The 24,871-nt window shown below is 41.9% G+C and overlaps 1 protein-coding gene across 19 annotated transcripts in view; it reads right to left on the reverse strand.

Annotated features, from left to right (window-relative positions):
- Positions 1 to 24,871, reverse strand: part of ANK2 (ankyrin 2) — a gene marked incomplete at its 3' end in the record, with an annotated part of 316,224 nt that overhangs the window by 143,817 nt on the left and 147,536 nt on the right. For 2 of the 19 annotated variants that reach the window (XM_083756162.1, XM_083756204.1), the window contains exon 1: positions 8,103 to 9,018. The exons of 14 other annotated variants lie outside the window; for them this stretch is intronic. In XM_083756162.1, coding sequence (XP_083612288.1) covers positions 8,103 to 8,225 — 123 coding nt within the window. In that variant the 5' untranslated portion in view covers positions 8,226 to 9,018. Of the gene's footprint in view, positions 1 to 8,102; positions 9,020 to 24,871 lie in introns of those variants that run through there. 3 more of the 19 variants (XM_083756166.1, XM_083756176.1, XM_083756202.1) reach the window with 2 other exon arrangements.

The raw sequence follows: 24,871 nt of genomic DNA on the forward strand, positions 1-24,871 counted from the left end.
TGAAAAAAACAATCACCAGAAGGCCCTTCCTATATGCTGAATGGTTCAATGCATTAATCATAATAATCCTCTCTTGCTAGTACCAGAGACAGAGAGATCTTTTAATCCAAGAACTACCATATGTCACTACATTGAGCATATAAATAAAAAAGCAGACAAACCATGCTATTAATCATTGCAAGCTACTGCAATAGAATAGGGGGGGGGGGGAGAGAAATTTTGCATGAGTACATCATTTACATGGTGAAACAGTATCACAGTGAAAGGCCTAACCACATCTATAGATAGATCTCTATAAATGCATTTTTAGATGTATTGAATCCTGGCAAGATGGAGGCACTGGGTGAGTAGTTCCTGTGTCCGAGAAATGATGCATATCTGAAGGAGGTTTGCGGAAGGCATGCTAGTATTATGGATACAGATTCATCCTATGCAGTTTCTCTGCTCTTCTACATACAAAGCAACAGCACCAGTCTCAAGAATGCTTGGCCTAAAAAGAAGCTCCCTAAAAGATGCAGAATTAACCAGGCACTTATCATCATATGCTAATCCTCTTGTGTGCTGCCAACTTCAAAAATGTCAAGCGGCAACACATCGTTATACAGCTTAGCATGGAACAAACCAGAGACCATAAATAATTAAGGAAATGCTTTCATTATTAAACCTGGAACATCAAAAGATGTTCATCAGTAGCAACATAACCTAGAACATCATTAAAGCACTGAAGACCTGTGGTGCTTTAAAGAAAAAGAAACCTTCAGCATAACTGTGGCTGTTCTAAAAGCACCTGGCCGTGTCCTCCAACACTTCAGAGGGTGCAAGTCTAGTCCAGTGCCACTTCCTGGGTGCTTGAGCTCCTAGCCATACAGCACTATGCTCAGGCAATGCTCACTAGGATCTTCCTCTGTACCTAATGGCAACAGTGGCCACAGAGAGGGAAACTGAACACACAAACTCAACCAGCTCACTTGGTCAGCTGGCAAAACATATGATGAAATTGAATCCAGTCTATATAAGAGCAAAGAATAAGTGGTGTGGTATAGTGGTTAAAGTGTCAAGACTAAGCCTGGAGGACCAGGGTTCAAATGTCCATTTGGCTATGAAGCTCAGTGGGTGAGCTTTGGGCCAGCCATTGATTTACAGCCTAGCCTACCTCACAGGGTTGTTGTCAAAATAATATGGGGACAGGGAGAGCCATGCACGCCACTCTGAGCTCCTTGAAGGAAAGGTGGGATGTGAATGCATCATAAAAGAAAAGGTTCCTTCCTTCCTCTTTCTGAATGGATCCTCCCTCTACAGGGATAGAGAGGCAGGTGGGGTCTTACTGGATCTCTTGTTGTAGTAACAGGAGCTGTGCAACTACCTATCTATATTCCCAACTCTGATATTTCTTCTCTGCTCAGTTCTGGGGAGGTTGTGCTTCTCAGGGACATCTTCTGGGTCACACATTACCCATGGCATCTTCGTCCAGATGCAAAACATAGTTGGTCTTGCTGGGGAGCCATGAAGAGCACAATTACCTCTTTGTAATGAGCAGAAAGTAAGTGTTTTAGTGAAAGAGACCTTCACAGCAACATATCCATAGGACATCACTGGCAGACTCTTGCAGCTACACAGCCATGTTTGTGTGTGAGGTGCCTCAAATAAAGACATCTAAAAACCTCAGCACAGCCATGACACACAACATAAATTTCACAATTAAATACATAAGAATGATTTCTTTTGTAGCTACAGCACAGCCTGTGAGAAATGGCTTATTCTCTTGCTAACTTCCAAACGAGAGTACGTTCAGTCATACCTCGTGTTGCATCCGCTTCAAGTTGTGTCTTTTCACGTTACGTCCCGCGGCAACCTGGAAGTACCAGAACAGGTTACTTCCGGGTTTTGCCGCTCACGCATGTGCAGAGGCGCAAATCGCGCCGTGCATGAACAGAATTCATCAAAGCCTTGTAGGTCATGTAGTCCAACACCTTGCTCCATGCAAGAAATCCAGAGCTAGCATATTCCAACAGATCTCCAGGCCTGGTCCAAGGTGTTGGTATTGGTGTAGAAAGCCCTACACAGCTTGGGACCAGGATACCTAAAAGACTGACTCATCCCGCAACATACTCAAATGATCACAACATTCTGTAGAAGAGGTAGACCATTCTGCACAATGTCAAGATTGGGCATTTTGCGTGGCAGCACCTACCCAAGCATCTCATTACATTCTTAGTATGTGTTGAAAAATGGCAAGCACAAGCCTAGCTTTGGTTATTTCCTTCATGGAACTATTTCAATGCCCTTCATGAAGTCTGCATTTCACACGCTCACCATCAGTGGAGGCTGGTCCATTAGGGCAAATGTCTCACCAACCTCAGTCTGTCTCCAGCCAGCTCCTCCCTGTCTACATTCTTACATACAACCAGTCTAGGGTGTGGCAGTGCTGTCAGCTTCCTCTTCCTTGGTCCCAATGTTGCTCTTGTAAGGAGGAGGATAGGGGGAAACTAGCATTAGTTGGCTCTGCCTGCCATTACCTGCCCATCACTGACTCTGGCTTCAGCTACTGTTGATCTCCCATTATCTTGTTCATCAGTTTTCAAAACATTCCTAACTTTCAAAATATGTAGATATACAGACTTTGCTGCCAGAGATGTTTAGTACCTATTCCCCTTTCACATGCTCTAAGCACTGCTGCCAACCTTTTCCACTTTCCTAAAAAATGAAAGTAACAAAAAAAACAACTAAGCTGGTTCCCTTGAAAGGCAGATGTTGTTTCAGCAATCATCTACATCTGGGTCACAAACATAGTTATCATAGGATTATATATTAGCAGCAAACATTTAATCTACTCTCGAAGTGAGCATACATGGTTTTGATATGGAAATGTGTTTTATGTAAAAAAATAAAAATAGTTTTCACATTTATCTGTGTCTGAAAGGAGTTGAGAATTTATAGTTCAGATTTAGGACAGTGGTCAAAAGCATTCTTTGAAAACAAAGATAACCAAATGTAATTATTTATTCTTTAGAAGAAAGTCTGATTTTGAAAGCTCAAATATTTTTCTAAGTATTTATGGGTCTGTTTGGGCCCTCTTATGGACTTCTTCAAACAGCATACAGTTCAAACTAAGAAATTAGACGATTGAAATCCTCCAGCACAAATTCCCCCTCCCATCAGCCCCAGCAATCATGGCCAATGGTCAGGAATGATGGTTCAGCAACATCTGGAGGGCATCACAACAGCTGCCCATGCCGTAGTGGCTGCCTCTGTTTAACAAGCAGTTCACGTAGAACAGCTCCCCACAGGTACCAAGACATTGTCTTCACGATTTGCAGAAATCCTTTAAAAGATTTGTGGTGATATGGCAAACTGGTTTGATCTGTAAGATGAGCGACTGAGGTAGAGCTTTATCACAAGGTGGGTGAAACATGCTGTTATTCCTGACAAATGAAGATTTAAAAATCCTGCAGTGCCTGGGCTCAAAACATAGTTGTGGACACAAAGCATATTTTTAAAGGTTAGAGGTGAATAAGTGTGTGTGTGTGTGTGTGTGTGTGTGTGCGCGCGCATGTATGTGTGTATGTGTGTGTTTATGTTTGTGTGTGTACTTCAGAGCTACCCATATTAACAAGTAACAAAATATTTGGCAATCAATATGTAAATAGATGTATTCAAGTCTGCAGCTTCTGCCATGCATACTCACTGCCTATTCTCTCCCCTTCCACACCCACCCACCCACTCAGAAACAAGTTCTTAATTACTTACTTCAGCCAGTGAAATGGAGTACCCGGATATGAGCAGGGGCCATTTGCAACAAAACTAATATGAAAACCAATGGCTGCATTTTATCCAACCTGCGCTTTCCCTGCAGTCACTTGTTTTCTGCTGGTGAATTTTAAACATGTTTTCAAACTGCTTTCACTGGGACTAGCTGTCTCATCATATCTGGCTATGCCCTCTTGCACACCGAGGCAAATTAAGACGCTCAGATTCACTCTCAACACAAGCCTAATTTCCTAATTGATTCTGGACTCTACTTCAGAGGAGGGTCGGAACATGGGATGGTGCAGAAGAATGAAAAGAAAATGAAAGAAGCCTCATATAGTTGCCTTGGAGATTGTCTGAGGACCAGGGTGGGAGACTTGTTCGGATAAGGTAATAAACTCAAATGAAAAGGCAGTCTGTCCTTAGCTGGGGTCCCCAGCCAACTTAGCCCTCTGAGAAACAGGGCAAGTGTACTTGGCTGCCCTGCCCCCCTGCACAAGCCTGTAGTTCTCTTTGAGATGGTAGATCTGTGTCTGAGTTGCACCACTTCAGACTGCAGGCTAGAGGAGTTAACATGGCTGAATGCTCATTCCTCCATAAAAATAACAACTTGCATGCAAAAAGTTATCATGCCAAGGAAAGGCTAGAACATGTCTTCCTAATATCAAGCTTTTTTGTGTGTCTTTGAAGAAGCATCTGATCACACTCATCTGATTCTTCTAGACCTCTCCATGTTCCAACCATCTTTTCCTAGGTGCCCCATCTATGTCCAACCTTTCTCTAGAATCTGGATGACTTGCTATGACATCTGCTCAGCCAAGCAAGCAGAGACTCTTAGGGACAGAGACCCTTCTGAGTGGCTTCCTATCAACAACCATAAAACCCTTTAGCTCATAGATATGCCAGTGTTTCTCAGACTTTATAAAATCATAGCCAGTTATTTCTAAGCATCGTTTTCACTGACATGCAATACTCTTCATTGCTGTATCAATATTTGGAAGTAATTTTACGGGGGTTTTTTAGATCTTATGTTTATCTTCTCCCCTCACCTCTTTAAAAATAAAATCTAAAATTAAAATTAAACAACAAAAATCCCTGCATCCTGCCATAAACTTACTTGATCTTCCTTTCATCGCCCTAAGATAGAATATACCCACTTTGTTCTTTTATTCCATATACTGCTTCTTCCTCACCTTCTTGGTTCATGCACAACTTCCCACTTTCCCTTCTAGTCAATAGGCTACCACCTTCCCACATTTTTCCTCCTACAGACACCCTCTCCCCACTTCCCATTCAATATGAGATAACAGAGCCCACAGGAAGATGCAACATCACAATCACAGGGGCATTGTGAATCGCACTTTTGGAAACCACAATCCTTGACTCTTTGGAACCTGGTAAGAGAAAAGAGCAGGCCAGATTGGGCCTGCTGAAAATGCACACACCCTTGTCAGAGTCTCACACATACCAACTTGAGGAAACATTAGGACATAGGGCTTACGCTTTTCCCTAAAGTAAAGAGAAGCAATTGAGCCAATGCTGTGTGCACAGCTGGTTTGTTTCTTAGGCATTTTTATATGTTTCCCTTCAAGCCAGATTCAAACTGAATTGAGGAGAAAAAGGACCTAGCTGCATTTAAACTGGTGCTATCTGCACAGCCTATAATTTGCCTTTGTCATCCCAATCCTGAAAGGTACTCAGGCCTCTTGTCTACCCAAAATTGTTTATGACTGCCAAGAAGGGTCTGTGTACATTCCAAAAACACTCATCCCTTTACATTACACAGCATTATGCTATCTCATTCTTTGCTGTGCACACAGATTTATATTTCTACAGGTAAAGGGCAACATGCTTAAACCACACCCATTCCTGTTAGAAAGCAAGTTTGCTGTGTGACTGAGGGGGCTATTTATGTAACAGTGAATGTGCAGCTGCAGTAAAAGGCAGACACAGTGAGGCTGGCTGCTGAATATTAAACGAAACAAAGCAAATAGAAGCATAGTAATTCCCTGGTATATGCTGAGCTCTGACCTATTATTGCTTCTTAGAGGGGAACATGCTGATCTCCCCATCCTCTGTGGCCAACATATTCCTAACATGTGGACTCTTCTAAGTCTGCCTGGTTCTAATCAAGGTCATGCAGCAGTTTGTGCAAAAGAGATGCCAGAAGGGACTGGTTTAATTATATTCAACTTTAATTAAAGAGCCTCAACATTCTGGTTTAAAACAGATAAAATCAGAGAGAGCTCTCCAAAATCAGTTCAGTGCAAAGCACCCTTCTACATGCACAGATGAGTTGGTAATCATATTTATATACTATACATAACAGTAAAATATACTATATGTTTTATAAGGAAATGATCAAACGTATAATCAAAGGGCTGGCTTATGCTGTAGTGTTCCATTTAGAGGATTAGGGTAGTAATCACAATCTGCCTTCATCAGCTACACATCCCAGTGCTGCCTATATGGAAAATGGCATTCATGTCCTGATAAAGAGAATTCTAATGCAACTTAATGAACGTAGCAAACAAAGCCTTCAAGAAGTCAGACAGATCACATCAGGCATCCCCTAGGTATCCAGCCGCTTAACGAACGGGCAATATATATATATATAATTGTAATGAATTCAGACTGAATAATTTATTCCACAATAGCAAGGGGTGGGAATTAGATGCATTCCATAAATATACTGAGGAGGGGGGAGAAAAACAAACAGCAGGAATGGCAATTCTGGCAATTTGCTAAACATATCAGCATGTTAAAATGTAGTATGACTGGACCTATGCCTGTGTGATATTAGCACAACAACATGGGCCGCAGGAAGGAATGTGTGTGTGAAGGAAGGAAGGAGAGAGAGGCAATTACCACCTGGAGCATATAACAGCAGACAATTTATATAGGCACAGAAGACAAAGTAGCACTACAGATGAGTTAAAATGTAGAAAATAAGGAAGGAATTTCCTGTACTGTATACCAATAGCTGCTTCCCTACCAAGGTGTCCTTTGGACACATATTAACATACCCCATTAAATGTGAATATTGTATACCTGCTTCTTTAAGAAAACTCAACTGGTGAAAGGTTTGTGTTCATGCACTAACAACAACAACAATTTATCTATCCCCAACCATTTGACTGGGTTGCCCCAGCCACTCTGGGCAGCTTCTAACATATATAAAACATAAATTTAAAAATCAAATTTAAAAAGCTTCCCTACATAGGGCTGCCTTCAGATGTCTTCTAAAGGTTATATGGTTACTCATCTCCTTGACATCTGATAACAGGGCATTCCACAGGGTGGGTGCCATTACCAAGAAGGCCCTCTTTCTGTTTACTTGGTAAACACCCTCATAATCTGCACCCCTGACAGCGTACATTTAAACAAAAAGCCACACCTCTATACCTTCAGAGGCAAATGCCAAGTGGGAGGTTGCCCTAAAATATATGAGTGGTTCTGAGTTGCGAAGAATATAACCTCAATGCAGGTCTCCACAATATCCAACAATACCACTATTGTTGTTATAGTCTCTTCCAATTTATAGAAAATCATTTTCCCTGACAAAATGAGCAATAAGCTTTGGGATGGGGAAGGTGTCACCAGCTTCCCAATCCTAAACACATCTCAGAAACAGTGGCAATATTACAAATACTTCAGAGAAGAATGACTGGAGAATGGTTGTCAGTATTGAAAAGCAGAGAAGCAGAGAACCTAAGTTAATTAAAAACACACACAAAGCTTCTGCAGCGTACAGGATAAATCACATAACAATGCTGTAAAATGAACAGAGTGAAATGCCCATTAATAGAGGTGCAAAGGATCCACACTTGATGCCTACAGTAAGCAACAGAACAGATTATTCAGTTTACAGCATTTGGATTTCATGTAAAACTGCATGCTAATGACCTGACAGCAAAAAAAAAAAAAAAAAAAAAGGAAAAGGAAACAGAGGGAAAGGGGGAAAATGTCTCAAACCTCAAAACCTATCTTGATTAAGCGCAGCACAAAATTGCAGTATTCCCTGCCAGTAAACAGTTTCAAAACAGCTGGAGGCATAAAACACCTGGCTCCTGGGTGATCAAAACAGAGCCTAGAAGCTTTGAAGATAAAAGAAAAAAGGCAAAAGAAGTGCCACTGGCCATCTTCACATGTTTGCACCCATGTGGCTAGGAATTATTTTATTTGCTCTCACTGCAGTAAGCAAAACATTTATGGCAGGGTAGGGGATGCAAAATTTTGGAGTGGGAAGTGGAAAGAGAGACATTGCTGCATATCTTGCAGGGGAAACCTGTGTACGTGTCCTATATATATGGGGGGGGGGGAGGAGAGTGATGGTGGGGTATGTTTGCTCATACCTTGCGCTTCCGATTTTCCCTAGAGATTTTCCTTTGCCTTTTTCTCTCCTTCTCTTTCTCCTTCTCCCTTTCATCATTTTCAGCCTCACGAACTTTTTTAATAGAAGCAGCGGCGTGAGCCATTTTGCAGAGGGGAGCACCTGCTCAGAGCAGTCGATTCCCACCACACTGAGATCCAGGCGATTTGTTTATCTCGCAAGGGCACAGAAGAGGTGATGCTGGAAGGCAGAAATCCACAGGGCAATCCTCTTCTCCCGCTCTTCCTCTTTCCCCCTCCTCCTCAGGCACCCTCTGATAGGTCACAGCTGTGATCCAGCCTCTGCAGCATCCATAATTCAGCACAAGATAGACATATCCTGATTTTTAAGTCTCCCCCTTGCTCCCCCCGCACACATGTAGGAAGGAACATGCACACAGCAGCACAGAGAGCTACGGAGGAGAAGCCTCACAGAAAAGCAGGAAGCACTTTAGATTTCCTGTGACGGCTGAAGAAAATTCATCCTATGCACAAATTTCACCAGCTGGGAAGGTCTCTTGGGATTCCTCCAGACGGGCTGCATATGCTGGATAGAGAGCCAGGATGGAGCCACCTCTGTAGAATCCTTAGAAGTGGGTGGGTAGGGGTGGACAGCTCCTTGCAGCTACCAGCATCACCTCGTTACAGGGTGGGAAGAAAATGGTGCAGTCTGGCTTAATGACTTGCCGCTGCAACTGCCTCTGCTAAAAAGCACATGATATGCTCTGTTCTCCTCACATCTCTCCATTCCAGTCTTCCCTTCTCTTGCTTATTAAATGCGGTTATTCTCTCTCTCCTCCCCACCCTGCCGCCTTTCTCCACCCAAAAACAAAGGAATTGGGAGGATAAGGAGGAAACGTTGCTATGCTCAGAACAGACCGGCTGCAGCCTGTTCAGTCTGCAGGTAGCGACTTCCTAGCTAAATACATGGCTGAGTGAGCTGAGAGAGGGAGAGAGAAGGGAAGAAGCTGGGAATAGCCAGGTCCTCATTGTGTCGTTTTTTTAGAGTCCACGTGAGGCTGCATTAGGAGAGCTGCATTAAGAGGCGATCCCAATGCTGCTCTGAGGGTGGACTTCAGCAAGGAAAACACGCAGCATAATCTGGGCTCAGCCTGTCCCAGCCAGCTGATTTCTGTGGGGGAAGGGTAATAAATGTAGAATATCTTAGTCTGCAGCATACATTACTTAAAGGCTATCTGATTTGTGAAGTGCTTACATTAGGAATAAAAAATTAAACCAAAACAGGATGATTATTGGAGTATGAGAAATGAAAACAAAGAGTGCATCTTTTTAATTACAAAAGAGGGGGAGGGAATTATCCCCTTCCAGAACATTTGAGATGAGCTTTTATTATCTTTTATATTAGGTGCAGATGGGGTGGGGTCTATCATCTCCTGACTGCATATCCCGCAGATTACATATCCCAACAGCCTATCCTTGCAAAACACCAGCCCCACCTACCTAGGAAGTATTTGCTCCTGCAAATGCATTCATTATAACAGTGATTTCTTGAAATCAGCACAACTACCCCTTTTGAGACACACGTAAAACAATGAGCCTGAAAAGCCACAGCAAAGCCGGAAGTCTCTCTCAGCCCATAATTGAGTAAGTAAGCAATGCACATAAATGGTATTTCCCCTAATCCAAGTGAGGAATCAGGCATTCCTCTATTTTTAGCAAAACATTGTCCAAAGCAGAAGGTAACGGGTATTTCCAAAAACCCTTCAATTAAATGGCCTTAATTTGGCTGTACTGCAAGGTCCTTTGGGCAGCACAATGGCTGAAGTGGTACAGAAGAGCTCTTCTCAGGCCCAGTGTCTGCATTTCAGCATCAGCAAGGCACAAAAGACAGCCTATTATTAAAGAGATCTAGGCATTAGGAAAGTGTTCCAAGGGAAGTGAATGGAAGTTCCACTGGGTAACAAACAAACTCAGCAGCTTCCACTAGTGAGTGCATCACTTAACCAGTGTTAAGTAATGTAATAATATACAACAATAATAATTTATTATTTATACCCTGCCCATCTGGCTGGGTTTCCCCAGCAACTCTGGGCGGATTCCAACAAAATACATTAAAAACTCTATGTAAACAGAAGTTGGGGGCACACCACATTCTAAATGTACCTGCAAACACTGGTCCCCACATGCTCCACCCCTGACTTCTCTGCATTGAGTGGACATGCCTAAAGGGTATCATGCTCACCAAATGAGCTTAAGAGCCTCTATGTGATCCTGAATTATGAACACACTTAGAAGACCCATACAGACCCTCCTACTCAATGTGGGAAAGTCACAAGTGTTGGGGACCAGCATGCATAGGGATGATGTATACACCCTGCACCCACCATTCATGTTTACATCACACCTGAATAGGTGAAGGCAGCATCAAGGAGAAACCCTGACATTCTCAAGCTCTGGGGAAAGGGAAGGGGATCTTCTTGGTACCACAATAAGCCTCTGAGACATCTGGAAGGCAGTGAGACTTCTCACTGCTTTTCAAGCGTCTCTGAGACTCTGCAAAAGATGGATGAAGGCTCCCCCCCCCCACCTCCTCCAATCTTCCCAGCTCATAACTGTGAAGGTAAGAGGATTCTCACCTCAGGCCATCCTGAGTCTTGAGCACAGTATGGCATTCCTGCCCCTCCCACTGTTAAGAGAGCAGGCATATGATAAGCACAAATTTTGGATGGCCACAAAGTAATGCAGAAGGCTAAGGAAAAGCCTTCCACTGGAGTAAGTAAGGCAAGCAGAAGATGCTTGGTGGACTAGGGGAATGCTGTGGATGTAGTGCCTCTTGATTTCAGCAAGGCTTATGACAAAGTCCCCAATGATACTCTTGGAGACTGGTAAAACATGAAATGGATGAGGTAACCATTAGGTGGATTTGTAGCTGATTGACTGGCCAAACCCAAAGGTTGCTCACTGAATGTTCCTCTTCATCCTGTAAAAAAGTGGCAAGTGGGGTGCCACAGGATTCTGTCCTGTTATTCAACATCTTTATAAATCACTTAGATGAAAGTATTGAGGGAATGTTCATCAAATTTGCAGATGACACCAATCTAGAAGGGGTAGCCAGTGCCACTGAAGACAGAATCAGGACTTAAGATGAGCTCAGCAGATTGAAGAACTGATCCCAAATTTAAAAAATGAATTTCAACAGGGACAAATGTGAGGTTCTACTCTTAGGCAGGAAGAACCAGCTGCACCAATATAAGATGGAGGACACCTGGTTTGACAGTAGTACATGTGCAAAGGATCTAGAGGTCTTAGCAGACAACAAGTTTAACTTGATTCAACAGTGTAATGCAGCACCAAAAAATGATAATGCTATTCTAGGCTGCATCAACAGAAGTATAATGTCCCAGTCAAGGGAGGTCATAGTCCTGTTCTAGTATGCCTTGGTCAGACCACACCTGGAGTATTGTGTCCAGTTCTGGGCACCACAGTTTCAGAAGGATATTGACAAGTTGGAACGTATGCAAAGGGGAACAACCAATAATAATAATAATAATAATAATAATAATAATAATAATAATTTATTATTTGTACCTCGCCCATCTGGTTGGGTTTCCCCAGCCACTCTGGGCGGCTTCCAACAAAGATAAAAGATACACTGAAATGTCACATATTAAAAACTTCCCTGAACAGGGCTACCTTCAGATGTCTTCTGAATGTCAGGTAGATGTTTATCGCTTTGACATCTGATGGGAGGGCGTTCCACAGGGCGGGCGCCACTACCGAGAAGGCCCTCTGCCTGGTTCCCTGTAACCTGGCCTCTTGCAGTGAGGGAACCGCCAGAAAGGCCTCGGAGCTGGACCTCAGTGTCCGGGCAGAACGATGGGGGAGGAGACGCTCAGAATCAAGCATCTGGAAACAAAGCCTTATGAGGAACAGTTGAAGGAGTTTGATATGATTAGCATGATAAAGAGGAAACTGAGAGGAAATATTATAAACATCTTCAAGTACCTCAGGGGCTGTCACATGAAAGATGGAGCAAGCTTGTGTTTTACTGCTCCAGAGTCTAGGACCCAAACCAAAGGATTCAAGTTACAAGAAAGGAGATTCTGACTAAACATCTGGAAGGACTTTCTGACTGTAAGGGCTGTTCAACAGTGAAATGGACTGCCTCAAAAGGTGGTGGACTCTCCTTCCTTGGAGGTTTTTAAGCAGAGACTGAATGGCCATCTGTCATGTATGATCTAGTTGAGATTCCTGCATTGCAGGAAGTTGGACTAGATGATTCTTAGGGTCCCTTCCAAGTCTACAATTATATGATTCTATGAGTAAAGGAACAAACAAGTCTCTGTAAAGTACGGCAATATCCTTGTGAAAGAGTATGTTATGCAAATCTGGTGGGGTATACATTTTTATTTCTCCTAGTCTGGAAATGTTTTGTTGCCATCCCAGGGGCGGTTTTTGAAAGCTACTCTTTTGTTTATCACCAATTACTGCTAGTGTGAATGGCCACCGTATTTATTTTGCACACATTTAAAATTTAATTGAATTGTCAGGTGGAAATTTTGGCATTTCCTTGTTATTTGACCATCCCTTTTTTCTCTGCAGACTGTGTGTATGTGTGTGTACATACATACACACACAATCTGTCATGTAAAGTGGACTACAGTCTACAGATGCTTATGACATAAAAAGAATTCTTAGTCTTTAAGGTCCCATAAGACTCTTTGTTGATTTCACATGAGATTATGGGACATTCAAATGCTCATTTAGTACATAATTACATCATCACACAACAAATCAGTGATTAGGCAACAGAGGGTTTCCTCTCCTCATTAGAAAATGCCATCCCCCGTATTCTTCCTTTCTTTCCTTAATACAAATCCCCCTTTTCGAACCTCTCCAATCCTTCATAAAAAAATATTAATCTCTGCATTATATTTTGTTTTATGCAGCAACTACAGCTGTTACATCTTAGAAAATTCACTCTGCAGACTACTAAAATCTCTGCAGGATGCCAATGTTAAGATAATCCGGTAGTTTGAGACTGCTTGAACTGGAAATCTTCCAGTCCTAGCTTGAGTGGTAAATTAAGAAAACTTCACAACAATTTGCTGTTTTTTGCAGAATTGTACAGATGACCTCTGTGCCTAGAAAATAACATGTATGGGAGCCATGAGGCTCTCTTAACTACATAGATTGATAGCACTGTACAGTTGGAAAGGACCACAGGGGTCATCTATTCCAAACCCATGCAATGCAGGAATCTTTTTGCCCAAAATGGAGCACCTATCCAAATATTACAGCTGGTAGGTAAAGGTAAAGGTACCCCTGACCGTTAGGTCCAGTCACGGACGGTTCTGGGGTTGTGGCTCTCATCTTGCTCTATAGGCTGAGGGAGCCGGCGTTTGTCCACAGACAGCTTCCGGGTCATGTGGCCAGCATGACTAAGCTGCTTCTGGCGAACCAGAGCAGCACACGGAAACCCCGTTTACCTTCCCACCGGAGTGGTACCTATTTATCTACTTGCACTTTGACGTGCTTTCGAAGTGCTAGATGGGCAGGAGCAGGGACCGAGCAATGGGAGCTCACCCCGTCGAAGGGATTTGAACCTCTGACCTTTTGATCAGCAAGCCCTAAGCTCTGTGGTTTAGACCACAGTGCCACAATGGAGAGCAACACTAGAGCACTTCCTCAATATAAGTATTTTTTTTTCATGGCTTCCATACATTTTATTTTCCAGCACAGAGGTCAGGGAAAGCATTTCAAATATAATATTTGTTGTAATTTACTGTTTTGTTCAAACCCATGCAGCAAATCTCACATTGTCATTAGCTTTGCAACTCACTGGGGGTATTTCATACTCAGTTTACTCATTGCTTATGTTCTACATGGTTACTGTTTTTTAATGTGGAAGGTAACTGTATGACTATTCCCAATATACCATCGGATGCAAAAGATATATTATATACTGATTATTCCCTTCCTAATTACATTAATGGGTGCATCAGCACCTACCCAGGCAATACTAGAATAGTTTATTACTAGCTTCCCTGTCCTAATCTTTCTTTCCCAAATAAGTCATGTAACTAAACTGGAGGTTTCTGAACCAAAGGCCACATTCACTATTTTCTCAATCCTCCCCTTGTTGATCAAGGTGAGGGAGTAATTCTGTGGGGTGTTCTTCTGCAAAAATGCCAAGCAGAAGACGGGACTGGTGCAAGCACTGAAATGCTCCTACACAGGGAGGCAAATCCTTTCTAGTGCAGGCAGGAAGGAGAGTTGGCACTGTGTGCTACTACCTTCTCCTGAAAGACACATCCAGCAATCAGGGTATGTCTTGAGAGTTTTCACAATGTTTTCCTTCCCAGTGCCTGCTTCTCTTCATGTCTTATGCCCCACCACATGAATAATAATAATAATACTTTATATGTCACAAATCTGATTGGTTTGCCCTAGCTACTCTGTACAGCTTCCAGCAGATTATAAAACCACAGTAAAATGCCACACATTGCAGCTTTCCTCATACAGGGCTGCCTTCAGATGTATTCTAAAAACCAGATAGAGTGGTACCTCAGGTTAAGTACTTAATTTGTTCCGGAGGTCCGTACTTAACCTGAAACTGTTATTAACCTGAAGCACCACTTTAGCTAATGGGGCCTCCTGCTGCTGCTGCGCTGCCACAGCACGATTTCTGTTCTCATGCTGAAGCAAAATTCTTAACCCAAGGTAATATTTCGGGCTAGCGGAGTCTGTAACCTGAAGCATATGAAACCTGAGGTACCAGTGTAGTTGTTTATTTCCTTTACATTTGACAGGAAGGTGTTACACAGGGTGGGCACCACTACCAAGAAGGCCCTCCCTGGTTCACAATGAGGGAACCACTAGAAGGCCCTTGGAGCTGGATCTCAGTATCCAGACAATGGGGGTGGAGGCGCTCCTTCTGGTATACATGAGCTGCAAATCCAAGAGCAAAATGTGGATACAGCTTGTGGTTTGTCTAGAGCAAGACAATCCATGATCCCAGGTCTGAACACGAAGTCAAACCACAGCTTAGCTTACAAGAGTGCAGCACCACCAAAGAAGAAGCAGAGCAGCTGCAATCTTGCCTCCAAGAGCTTACATAGTCACACAAAGGCATAGTCTGGCTTAGCATTACAGGTAAACCAGCTCCACTTAAGACAGATAAGTAGTTCACACCCACAACTGAAACCAAGGAACGGGGAGAGGGAGGTGGCGATGGGTTTGCAGCTCTTACTGCCACTCTCTTGCACACGTCTTCTACCTACTCTCAGCATTACATATGGTCATCACTAAATCCATGATGAAACTGATTAGGCTCAAAAAATCTACTTTCCATTTTAAAGAAAGGAAACTCAATGTGAGTTTAGGGCAGGTGCAATTGCACTTCGTGCTTCAGATCTTAAAATCCTGGTCTAAGCTTCAGCCTGAAATGGGAAAGAGTGTTAGCCCTGATGCAGATCTGATCCTGCAAGGCAATTCTTATGTTCTTAGATTTGCTCATTGGTCCCAGATATCAGGGAAATAATTAAATCAATGTGTGCCACTGTCCATACAGGTGAACACAGTGCAAGACACCTTGCAACGTGAACTTCCTTTTGGAAGGCTGTGCCAGTTTGGCATTTCAGCAATTCTTGTTTAATTACTACCCCAGTACTATGTAGACACACCTAAACACTCCTTTTTGCTCAGCAGTGTGTGAGTTATGCATACATACCATATATATACTGTACCCCTCAATTATGAGTGCAGCAGGATTTTTTTATTTTTAACAAGCTATACCTAAATAGGACAAGTCAACCAGGTGAAAGCAAGAGTCATCAACAAAGGGCAAGCCCTTCTTGATATCGATCTTAAAGTGGTCTAGAGCAAATAAATATTATGGTAAATAATAGGATGGTTGATCTAAGTATAGCTTGAAGTGGTCAATCACTGCCCAATGCATGCAGCATTTTATTGATCCTAAGGAGATGAAGTCCTTCTGCAGTCATCAGTCAAAAGGTTGGATGTTCAACATGCCGTTCAATAAAAACCGAGTTAGCCCTATGTAGCAGGGTACCCCACCCCCTTCTGGCTATTTTTTCCACTGGAGTGTGTGTACTGTGGAGCTGTAGCTCTGCTACAAATGGTATGTAGGAGTTGAGTGGGAGGAGAAGCAGATGAACAACGAGCCTGAAAGAACAGAACACAGGAAAAAAATTATGTCGCTTCTGATACAAGTTTGATGCAACTGACTGTGGAATCAGAAAATGAAATGCAACAGGATTCCTCTGGGGATGCTCTCTGGTTCTAGGTTCACATTGTACAGCATCCTCTGTTTACACGGCTGACACGTCCTTTCTGCTTCTAAGGCAAGTAGCTACAGAATGGGGGGAGCAGAGAATGTGGGAGAGGTGAATAAAATGCAACTCACCCACTGGGCCCATAGTAAAGAGCTTTTAGCTACAGAGTGCTAAGGACAAAGGAGAAATGGCATAGCAATAAGAACACAAGAAGAGGACGACTGGATCAGGCCAAGGCTTATCTTGCACAGAATTCTGTTCTGTTCTGATGGTCAACCAGATGTATATTTGAAGCCCATGAGTGAGACAAGAGTGCCAATAGTACTTTCCTGCTCACAATTCCCAACAACTGATATTCAGTGGCATGCAATCATTGCAGCAAGAAGTCAGCATCACATAACACGATAACAATTACTTAATATTTATATAGTACTTTGAAGCATTCAAAGTGTTTCCATGTGCACTACCTAGTTGGAATCCATGCTGCAATGCTGTAAGGATTGCATACCGCCCTGATCTATTTTTAATGAAGAGTGACTTATAAATGCTTTAAATAAACAAGGTAAATCAGCGCTATTAGCCCTCGTATTGAAGATGGGGGAAATTGAGGTAAGAGAGTGCCTTGCCCAAGACTGCTTATGTTTATGGAAAAGGCAATATATTAACCAAGGCCTTCCTGATTCACAGCTCAGTCTCTCAGCAATTTTACCCTACACCAGCTCTCAAAGTCACTAGGTAATGAATCACTCCAATCCTGCAATTGAATTTAGAAAGGGGTTGCATAGAAGGTTGAGGGGTAGAGCAAACAAAAAGCTAAGAAAAAGTTCTACTTTAGAACAACATCTGTTAACAAGAATGTCTACCAAAATGCACTGCTCTCTGAATCAATTTATCCAATGATAACCCTCAATATTGTTCAACACTACCATACTAAAATGTAACAACAGCATTTCTATAAGACATTAGAATGTCCAAAGGGTTTACAGTATTACAGTATTTTAATATTTTTTTGGAAGCCGCCCAGAGTGGCTAGGGAAACCCAGCCAGATGGGCAGGGTATAAATAATAAATTTATTATTATTATTATTATTATTATTATTATTATTATTATTACTTCACTGATCCTTACAAGAATAATGCTAAAGTGTTTTAAACACTATTAAGTGCCATATAAATGGCATGCCACTATTCCCCATTTCTTCCACACTTCCGATGGGAGAGACTGAGGCTTGGTTGGGGTCATCTGGGAAATTCATAGTACAGGCAGATCTGAACCAAATATTTTCTGATTCACAGCTCAGTCTCTTAGACAAATATAAGATAAAGACTTATGAATCCATATATATATATTTGTTTGTTCTGAAGGAGCGGACAGAAAGTAACGGCAGAATCAGACTCCCTTTTCAGCAAGGCAAAATCTACAACATAGCCAGATTGGCAACTGGAAGTTTACCTATTCAATACTAATGAACTGTATAATTGCATATACCCATATGCAATTGGGTGGTTGGGTGGGTGTCCACTAACTGTTTAGACTTTACCAACTATTTCGGCCAAATTAGATACCCAAATAGCACACCCATTCTACCAGATAGTCTGCTATATAATGATATTGATGTTGGCACCTGTCTATCTCGGGAGACAGTGGAAGAGAGCACCTTCGAGGGTAAAGTCAAGCAGTTGGAGAGTTGCAGCGACTGTAATTACTGAATTTGTGGGAAAGGTCACAACCCTGACTGCTTCATTGAGATCATTGGCCTGACTCTAGAGTGACTTTCCGTGCAAGGCACATCACATGCTTTCCAGTGTTTTGTTATCACAGTGAAGAAGACAAAAACTGAAAACCCATGAATTTAACTAGCATCAAACCCACCCTAATGATCAGGTGCAACTGCTTGTCAGACCAATGAAACTGGCTATATTTCAAATCTCACTGGTTAGAAAAGGCCTGAAGAAGTCCAGTTATAAGTAACAAATCAATCAGTATTTGTTCTTGGCACTGTTTCTTGTGCCTCTGAACAGATCACTAATCTTCAGTGATAAGGGAATTTGCTTCCTTCTTCTTCTTCTTCCACAAAAGCAGGTGGCCTGCACTATATTTCAGTTTCTTGAGTGGGAATGCTAAGATGTAATTTAAGTCTTCTGTGTGCCAGATTCTGGGCAGGGGTCAATTAGTTTCAAATATTCCCTTAATTATTACATCTTCATCCAATTGTTAGCTACTATCCTTGTTTAAAACGAAACACTGAATTGTGATTCCAGCTATGTAACAACTCTTTATGTATCCCTCTCTCACCCCACCCCCAAATTCGAAATGCACACGTTCCTGATTGCCATTTGTAGCATTCACACCTACTGTAGTGAAATTGTTCACTCTCTTTCCCAAACACTTTGAAGAAGCCAGCACCAAGGACAGCGCTGACATGGGAATCTGGCAGGCTCTAGTCTAGTGAGTGGAAATTTCGAAGTGTTATCTGTGCCCTTCAGTATAACCGAAGGGCAGCAACAGACCACATAATTGGCAAAAGAAAGATACACATGGCTGCTTTCTGGAAGGAGGGAGGGAGGGGGAACCTACCACAGTCCTGTCTCATAATGCATCATCCCAAACACTGTGAGACAAAAATTGAAGGAGGAAATTATTCTGGCTCCTTTTTTTTAAATGAAAGGCAAAGACAAAGATAAATCACTCATCTTAAAATATTATCTATATGTAACTGCATCTCTGTAATTCTTTATATTGAATATGTTTGTACATGGTTCTGTTATTGTTAGTATGGTTAGGTGTTAGTCTGCACATATTGTAGAATCATAGAGTTGGAAGGAACTTGTGGATCATCTAGTTCAATTCCCTGAAATGCAAGAATTTGCAGCTTGTCCCATACAGAGATTGAACCTGCAACCTTGCAGTTATCAGCACCATGCTCTAACCAACCTAGTTACCCAGGCATCATGTTTATGATTTGTTGTTGTTGTTAAAAAGATTCATCTGATCACCAAACACAAGAGTTTGGGACCCCAGAATCCAAACACTAAGTACTTCTAAGCCATCTCTGTCTGAAAGTTTGCTTCAGATAAAAGAATTGAATTTGTGTGTCTGTCCGAGATAATGGCTGGTGATTGGTAGCCCCCTGCTGGGGAATTGCTGCTTAGCAAGTAATAAGAGTTTGCTTACAGCTAACTAGAGCAGAAATGTGTTTCTTCCCCCCACTTACTTCTGCTGAAAGGCTTGCTGTGTATGGATTACAGCAGCAGATTACGGTCATTGTGTTTTATCTTATATAACCCACCCTTGCACAACAGGGTGAAGGGCAGGTAAGAAGTACCATAAACAAATAAAAATAATAAAATTACAACAATCAGGATTATATCTAGGATTCCTAGTACTAAACCGTCACTGCAGGACTTAAGATATTTGGTTGGGGATAATTCTGCTGGTACGAATGAGATCACTCGACAGTAAATTGTTTGAAGACTGCCAGTCAATTACTTCAGATTGCAGCCTGAGTTTCGAAGACACAACTATGTACTGAAATGTTTGCTAACATAAATAGCTCAGTTAAATCTTTAGCAATAACTAAGAAATGTTAATTAGGGACAACACAATTTTAAATTATAATGTGAACAAAACAAATGCAAATATATTAGGCTGAAACATACTGTACAGGCAAATTAGTCAAGACTACAGGGTAAATTTAATTTTGATACTGTGTTTTCAGTAGGCATGCAATTAATTTTAAGGATTTTTTGTTTTTGTGCTGTTCCATCAGATCTAAGCACTGAGGTGAGTTACAAATCCAGGGACATGATCCAGCCTTTCTATGTGCAGGTGGCAAATCATAGATGCTCGGCTAGACATTAGCTTCATGCACCACACAGTAACCTACAAACCATTTAGCAAGGCAATCCTATACATGTTTACCTAGAAGAAGTATGTCCAGAAACCCATAGTGAAGTTTACTCCCAGGAACGTGTGCATAGGGTTTCAACTTCTAAGTTAGGACTCTATTCTAAAGGTGACATGAGCCAGTCTTTGGTCTCATCCACACCTTTGCTTGACCCATAAGCAGACCACTGGCCACAGAAGAAGGGAAGCACAAACGCAACAGACTGGCTGCAGAGTCCTGGAGCAATCCACAACTCTACCACCACAAACCAGTTACACTCCCGTGCTGGATGAGAAGGAAGGCAAAGCCCTTTCCTATCTATCCTGTATAGAAGTCAAGTGGGCTGAAGAAACAGACAAGTGTTATTACTACTATTTATCATCATCATTATCATTATCATCATCATCAGGCTTCTAGAAGAAAATGTGATGGCACTGTGTACCCTTGAGTACCCCAGAAATAAGACGTTGTTGTTGTTGTTGTTGTTGTTGTTGTTGTTGTTGTTGTTGTTGTTGTCGTCGTCATCGTCGTCGTCGTCGTCATCATCTTTGGGGTGGCTTACTTATACACCCTTAGGCACCAGGTGAAAACATTCCTCTTCAACCTGGCCTTTGGCTGATTAACATCTTATACCCCTTTGAAATGTGTTTGTGGGAGGGGGTTTGGAATGGGTGGGTTACTGGTTTGTTGGGGTTTTCTTGTTCTTGCTTTTAATCATGTATTTTGTGTTTTTGTGTTGCATTTTTATGATGTGAACTGCTCTGACATCTGCAGATGAAGGGTGCTATACCGACTTAATAATAATAATAATAATAATAAAAATAATAATGCATGTACAGCCTGATTTGCTTTGGGCCCAGGAGCCTTCACACAACATGCCTCCTCAATCATCTCTCTGGAGGAGAAGCACATTACAAGTACACCTTTGTGGTGCATCAGTGGGGGAAAGTACTTGCACAGATGCATTAAAGCATATTTGGAGTTCTGGATCAGGGCGGAACATGATCCCTGCAATTATCACTACTGCAAGTTTCCTTGGCACATAACATAAAACTATATAAATTAGCCCTGTAAAGACCCTGTTATGGAGAGGCACTAATATATAGAAGGTTCCATTTACTGTGCATCTAAAGTTTGTCTTTGAGAATGCATCCAGTAAATTCCAGACCTAAGCAATTACTTCTAGAGGAACTGGGTTCCAAATCCCTATCAAGTTCCTGAATTCTTACACAGAACTGCTGACAGGGAAATATGGAGATAATGCATCCTAATTGATGAAGTTCCAATATTTTGTCCATCTTCCAGTTTTAAAAATGGTACACCTATGTGAGTAACATCCTGATAAACAGAATTTTAATTTCTTTCAAAACTATTGACAGATAAAAGACACAATTGCTTTAAATATAGAACATTAAATTTAGCTGATTTTGAAGGACACTAGTCAGCAAAGAGCCTGGCTCCTTGTCAACAGACTTTTTGTTACCAATTTCACAATAGCCCAACCCATGCCCAGCTGCGGTCCTAAACAAATTTCTTTCTTATATTGGCCAATCAAAGTGATTTAGAAACTGGCATCACTGATTTTGTGTGTTCTATTTATGGAAGGGTAGAATTCAGGCACTTCTTGAGGCTACACAGGACAGCACCTGCACAGAAGGAAGACGAAGGACAAGGTTGTGTCCATAAGACCACTGCAGTCTGAGGTGAGGCAGTTACAGATTATAGGTCACCCATGCTGACCCCAGGAGTATCAGCTCACAGCAGTGGAGTGATGTACTTCCCAGCACGGCTTTTTGCAGGCCTCTTCTGCTACTCAAAAGGTAAGTGGCTCTGAACTCTGAGCATGTCATCAGTATGAATTTATAGAAAAACAGCAGCTCACATGAGCTGGATTGGTCCATTGGGCAGGCTTCCTTGCAATATAAATGGAGACTGTACATTTGTTTTGCAAAGTTTGTTTTGCTTTTGTTTTGCAATACAGTTTTATGGGGGGGGGGGGAGAAATACTGAAGAATTAAGAACTTAATTCGTTCTGGAGGTCCGTTCTTAACCTGAAACTTTTCTTAACCTGAGGTACCACTTTAGCTAATAGTGCCTCCCACTGCCGCTGCGCGATTTCTGTTCTCATCCTGAAGCAAAGTTCTTAACCCAATGTACTATTTCTGGGTTAGTGGAGTTTGTAACCTGAAGTGTCTGTAACCCAAGGTACCACTATATATATATACTGGGCTGAGTGCCCCTTTGCCATTTTTGTTCTTCTTGTTCCTGGTGTTACAATAAATCCTTTTGAGCTGAAATCTGGTCTTTGGTCATGCCTGAACCCACCTACACTTCACCTCCTTTACTTCCTTTTTGCCTCCATATTTTTGCATTTCTATTTGTTTTGCAATGCAGTTTTATGGGGGGGGCAGAAATATTGAAGAAAATTTAGAGAGAGTTGATTTGCTTTACAGTATAACTGTACCTAGGTCATACATGACTATATAATGAGCCATCAAATAAAGATGTACAAACACAGCAAAATGTGTGATAACAAATAAATAACAACAACAATTTATTTCTGGTAGCCCACCCATCTGGTTGGGTTGCCCCAGCCACTCTGAGTGTCTTCCAAAAGAGTGTAAAAGAAAAACAGCACCCTTTAAATGCCCACAAAAATGCAGGCTGTGGATCTAGTTTCCCTTTTCTCCAGGATTAGAAAGGACTGTAGCTTGGTAGTAGAATACCTGCTTTGCATGCCAGTCTGGCATCACCAGGCATGACTAGAAATGCCCCCAGTATGAAACCCTGGAGAGCTGCTTCCATCGCTCCGTGCACTTAGCTACATAGACAGATTGTCTGACTCAGTAGAAAAGAACTTGCTATGTTACCAAACCTCAGTCCTCCGGCCCTTCCAGCATTTAGTAGCCACAGAGCCAATTGCAAATTATTTCTCCCCATGCTTCGGATTATAGAAACCCTGCCACGTGCTTTTTGGAGGCAAATGAAGCATCAGCTAGAAATGCCTCACCATTCATAAAGCTGAAGCATGCTGTGCACCTATTCATTTCTGTTTACTTGGGTGAGGGTTGACAATGCCTGCTGCCTTCTAGCTGACCAAGGTTGCAGCATGATACAGGGAAAGGAGGGCTGATCGGAGTTTGCCAAATCACTTCACCTGCCTGCTCATGGATCCATTACATTTGCTGCAGCTTATCCAGCTTGTGTTCAGATCAGCCAGAGGAAACACTGCATAAAGTGCTCCAGGAGACCTATTAATAGAGCGTTCATCCTGATCTGCTTGCACAAAACTTAAGCAGAGGTTTGATTATATCCAGCCTTTATTGAGCATTCATTCTCATTTTTGCAACAAAGAGCATTCATCCTGATTTGCTTATGGAGCATTTATACATCTCCATATTTCCGAAATAAACTTCCACATCACTTTTCTAACAGCAAAAAACCTGTTCTGTTTTGAAAGTGCACTTCTTGCGCACTTTAACTGCACAAACCTTTATTTCCCAGTGTGCACCTGAAATCCTTCCACAAAATGCTAGCTGTCTCTTTCATCCTTCAGTCTCTCCCCCAGCCTCATCTGCATTGTGGAGTATTACATTTCTTTCTTCCTTTTACAGGATTGACGTTCAGGATTATGTTTAGATAATGCATGCGATGGATGCACTTTGAACACTTGCAAGCATAGCTGTCAACTTTCAGATTTGAAAATAAGGGATCAGCAGCCTCAAAAATAAGGGATCAGCAGCCCCACCTGTCCCGGGGACAGTCTACAGGATATCTAACAATCCGGGATAGCAGCAGGAAGCAGCGGGAAACGGCGCTGGAATAAGGGAATTTCCCGCAAAAAAAGGGAAGGTTGACAGCTATGCTTGCAAGTAGAATACACATCTTAGGTGTTGTTTCCCAACTTACTATCTTAAAATCAAAACAGAGTGAGATGAATAACAGCACTTGTAAAGCCACAATAATAAAAACATTTGTGATTTAAGAAAGGTATATTTTCCAATAATGGTCCTAAACAACTTTTTTTTTTTTTGTATAGAGATTACCAAAAAGAAATGTATCTTTCAGAGAGGATGTTGTGTGCAACACGCTTAAAATAATTGGGAACATTAATGTGATCCAGCCAAGTGCACAAAGTGTTCCTTCTTGACTGTCACTTTATGTTCAGAGTTATCACAGCTTATCTGGTCATGAGAAAGAAGGCTGGAGGCAAGAACACAATTATACTAGTCATGCTCTTGTTCTTCCCAATTGCAGGCTCAAGTCAGCTGTTCCAGTCTTGCGTGTCTTTCTCACCGAACGCAAATGCCTTTAAATTGATGTTAGGTGGTTCTAGCCAATGCAATAATTTTTTTTCTAAAGACAAACAAGAATTCTCCTTAATTCCAATCAAAGAATACATTATTATTATTATGGCTGACCCCTAAAAAACCAAAAGATATTCCACAACATAGGGATGCTGGAAGCTCAGGTGCAACATATAATATGTAGTGGTGGTTAGGACCAGAGGCAAAGATGGGAAGAACAATTCATGTGACTTTTCTTTTATATATGCACATTCACACAGACCTCTGTCCTCTGATCAGGCAAGTATTATCAGAGTCCAAA

This window comes from Podarcis gaigeae, assembly GCF_964106915.1.
Source record: "Podarcis gaigeae genome assembly, chromosome: 9".
Classification (NCBI taxonomy): domain Eukaryota; kingdom Metazoa; phylum Chordata; class Lepidosauria; order Squamata; family Lacertidae; genus Podarcis; species Podarcis gaigeae.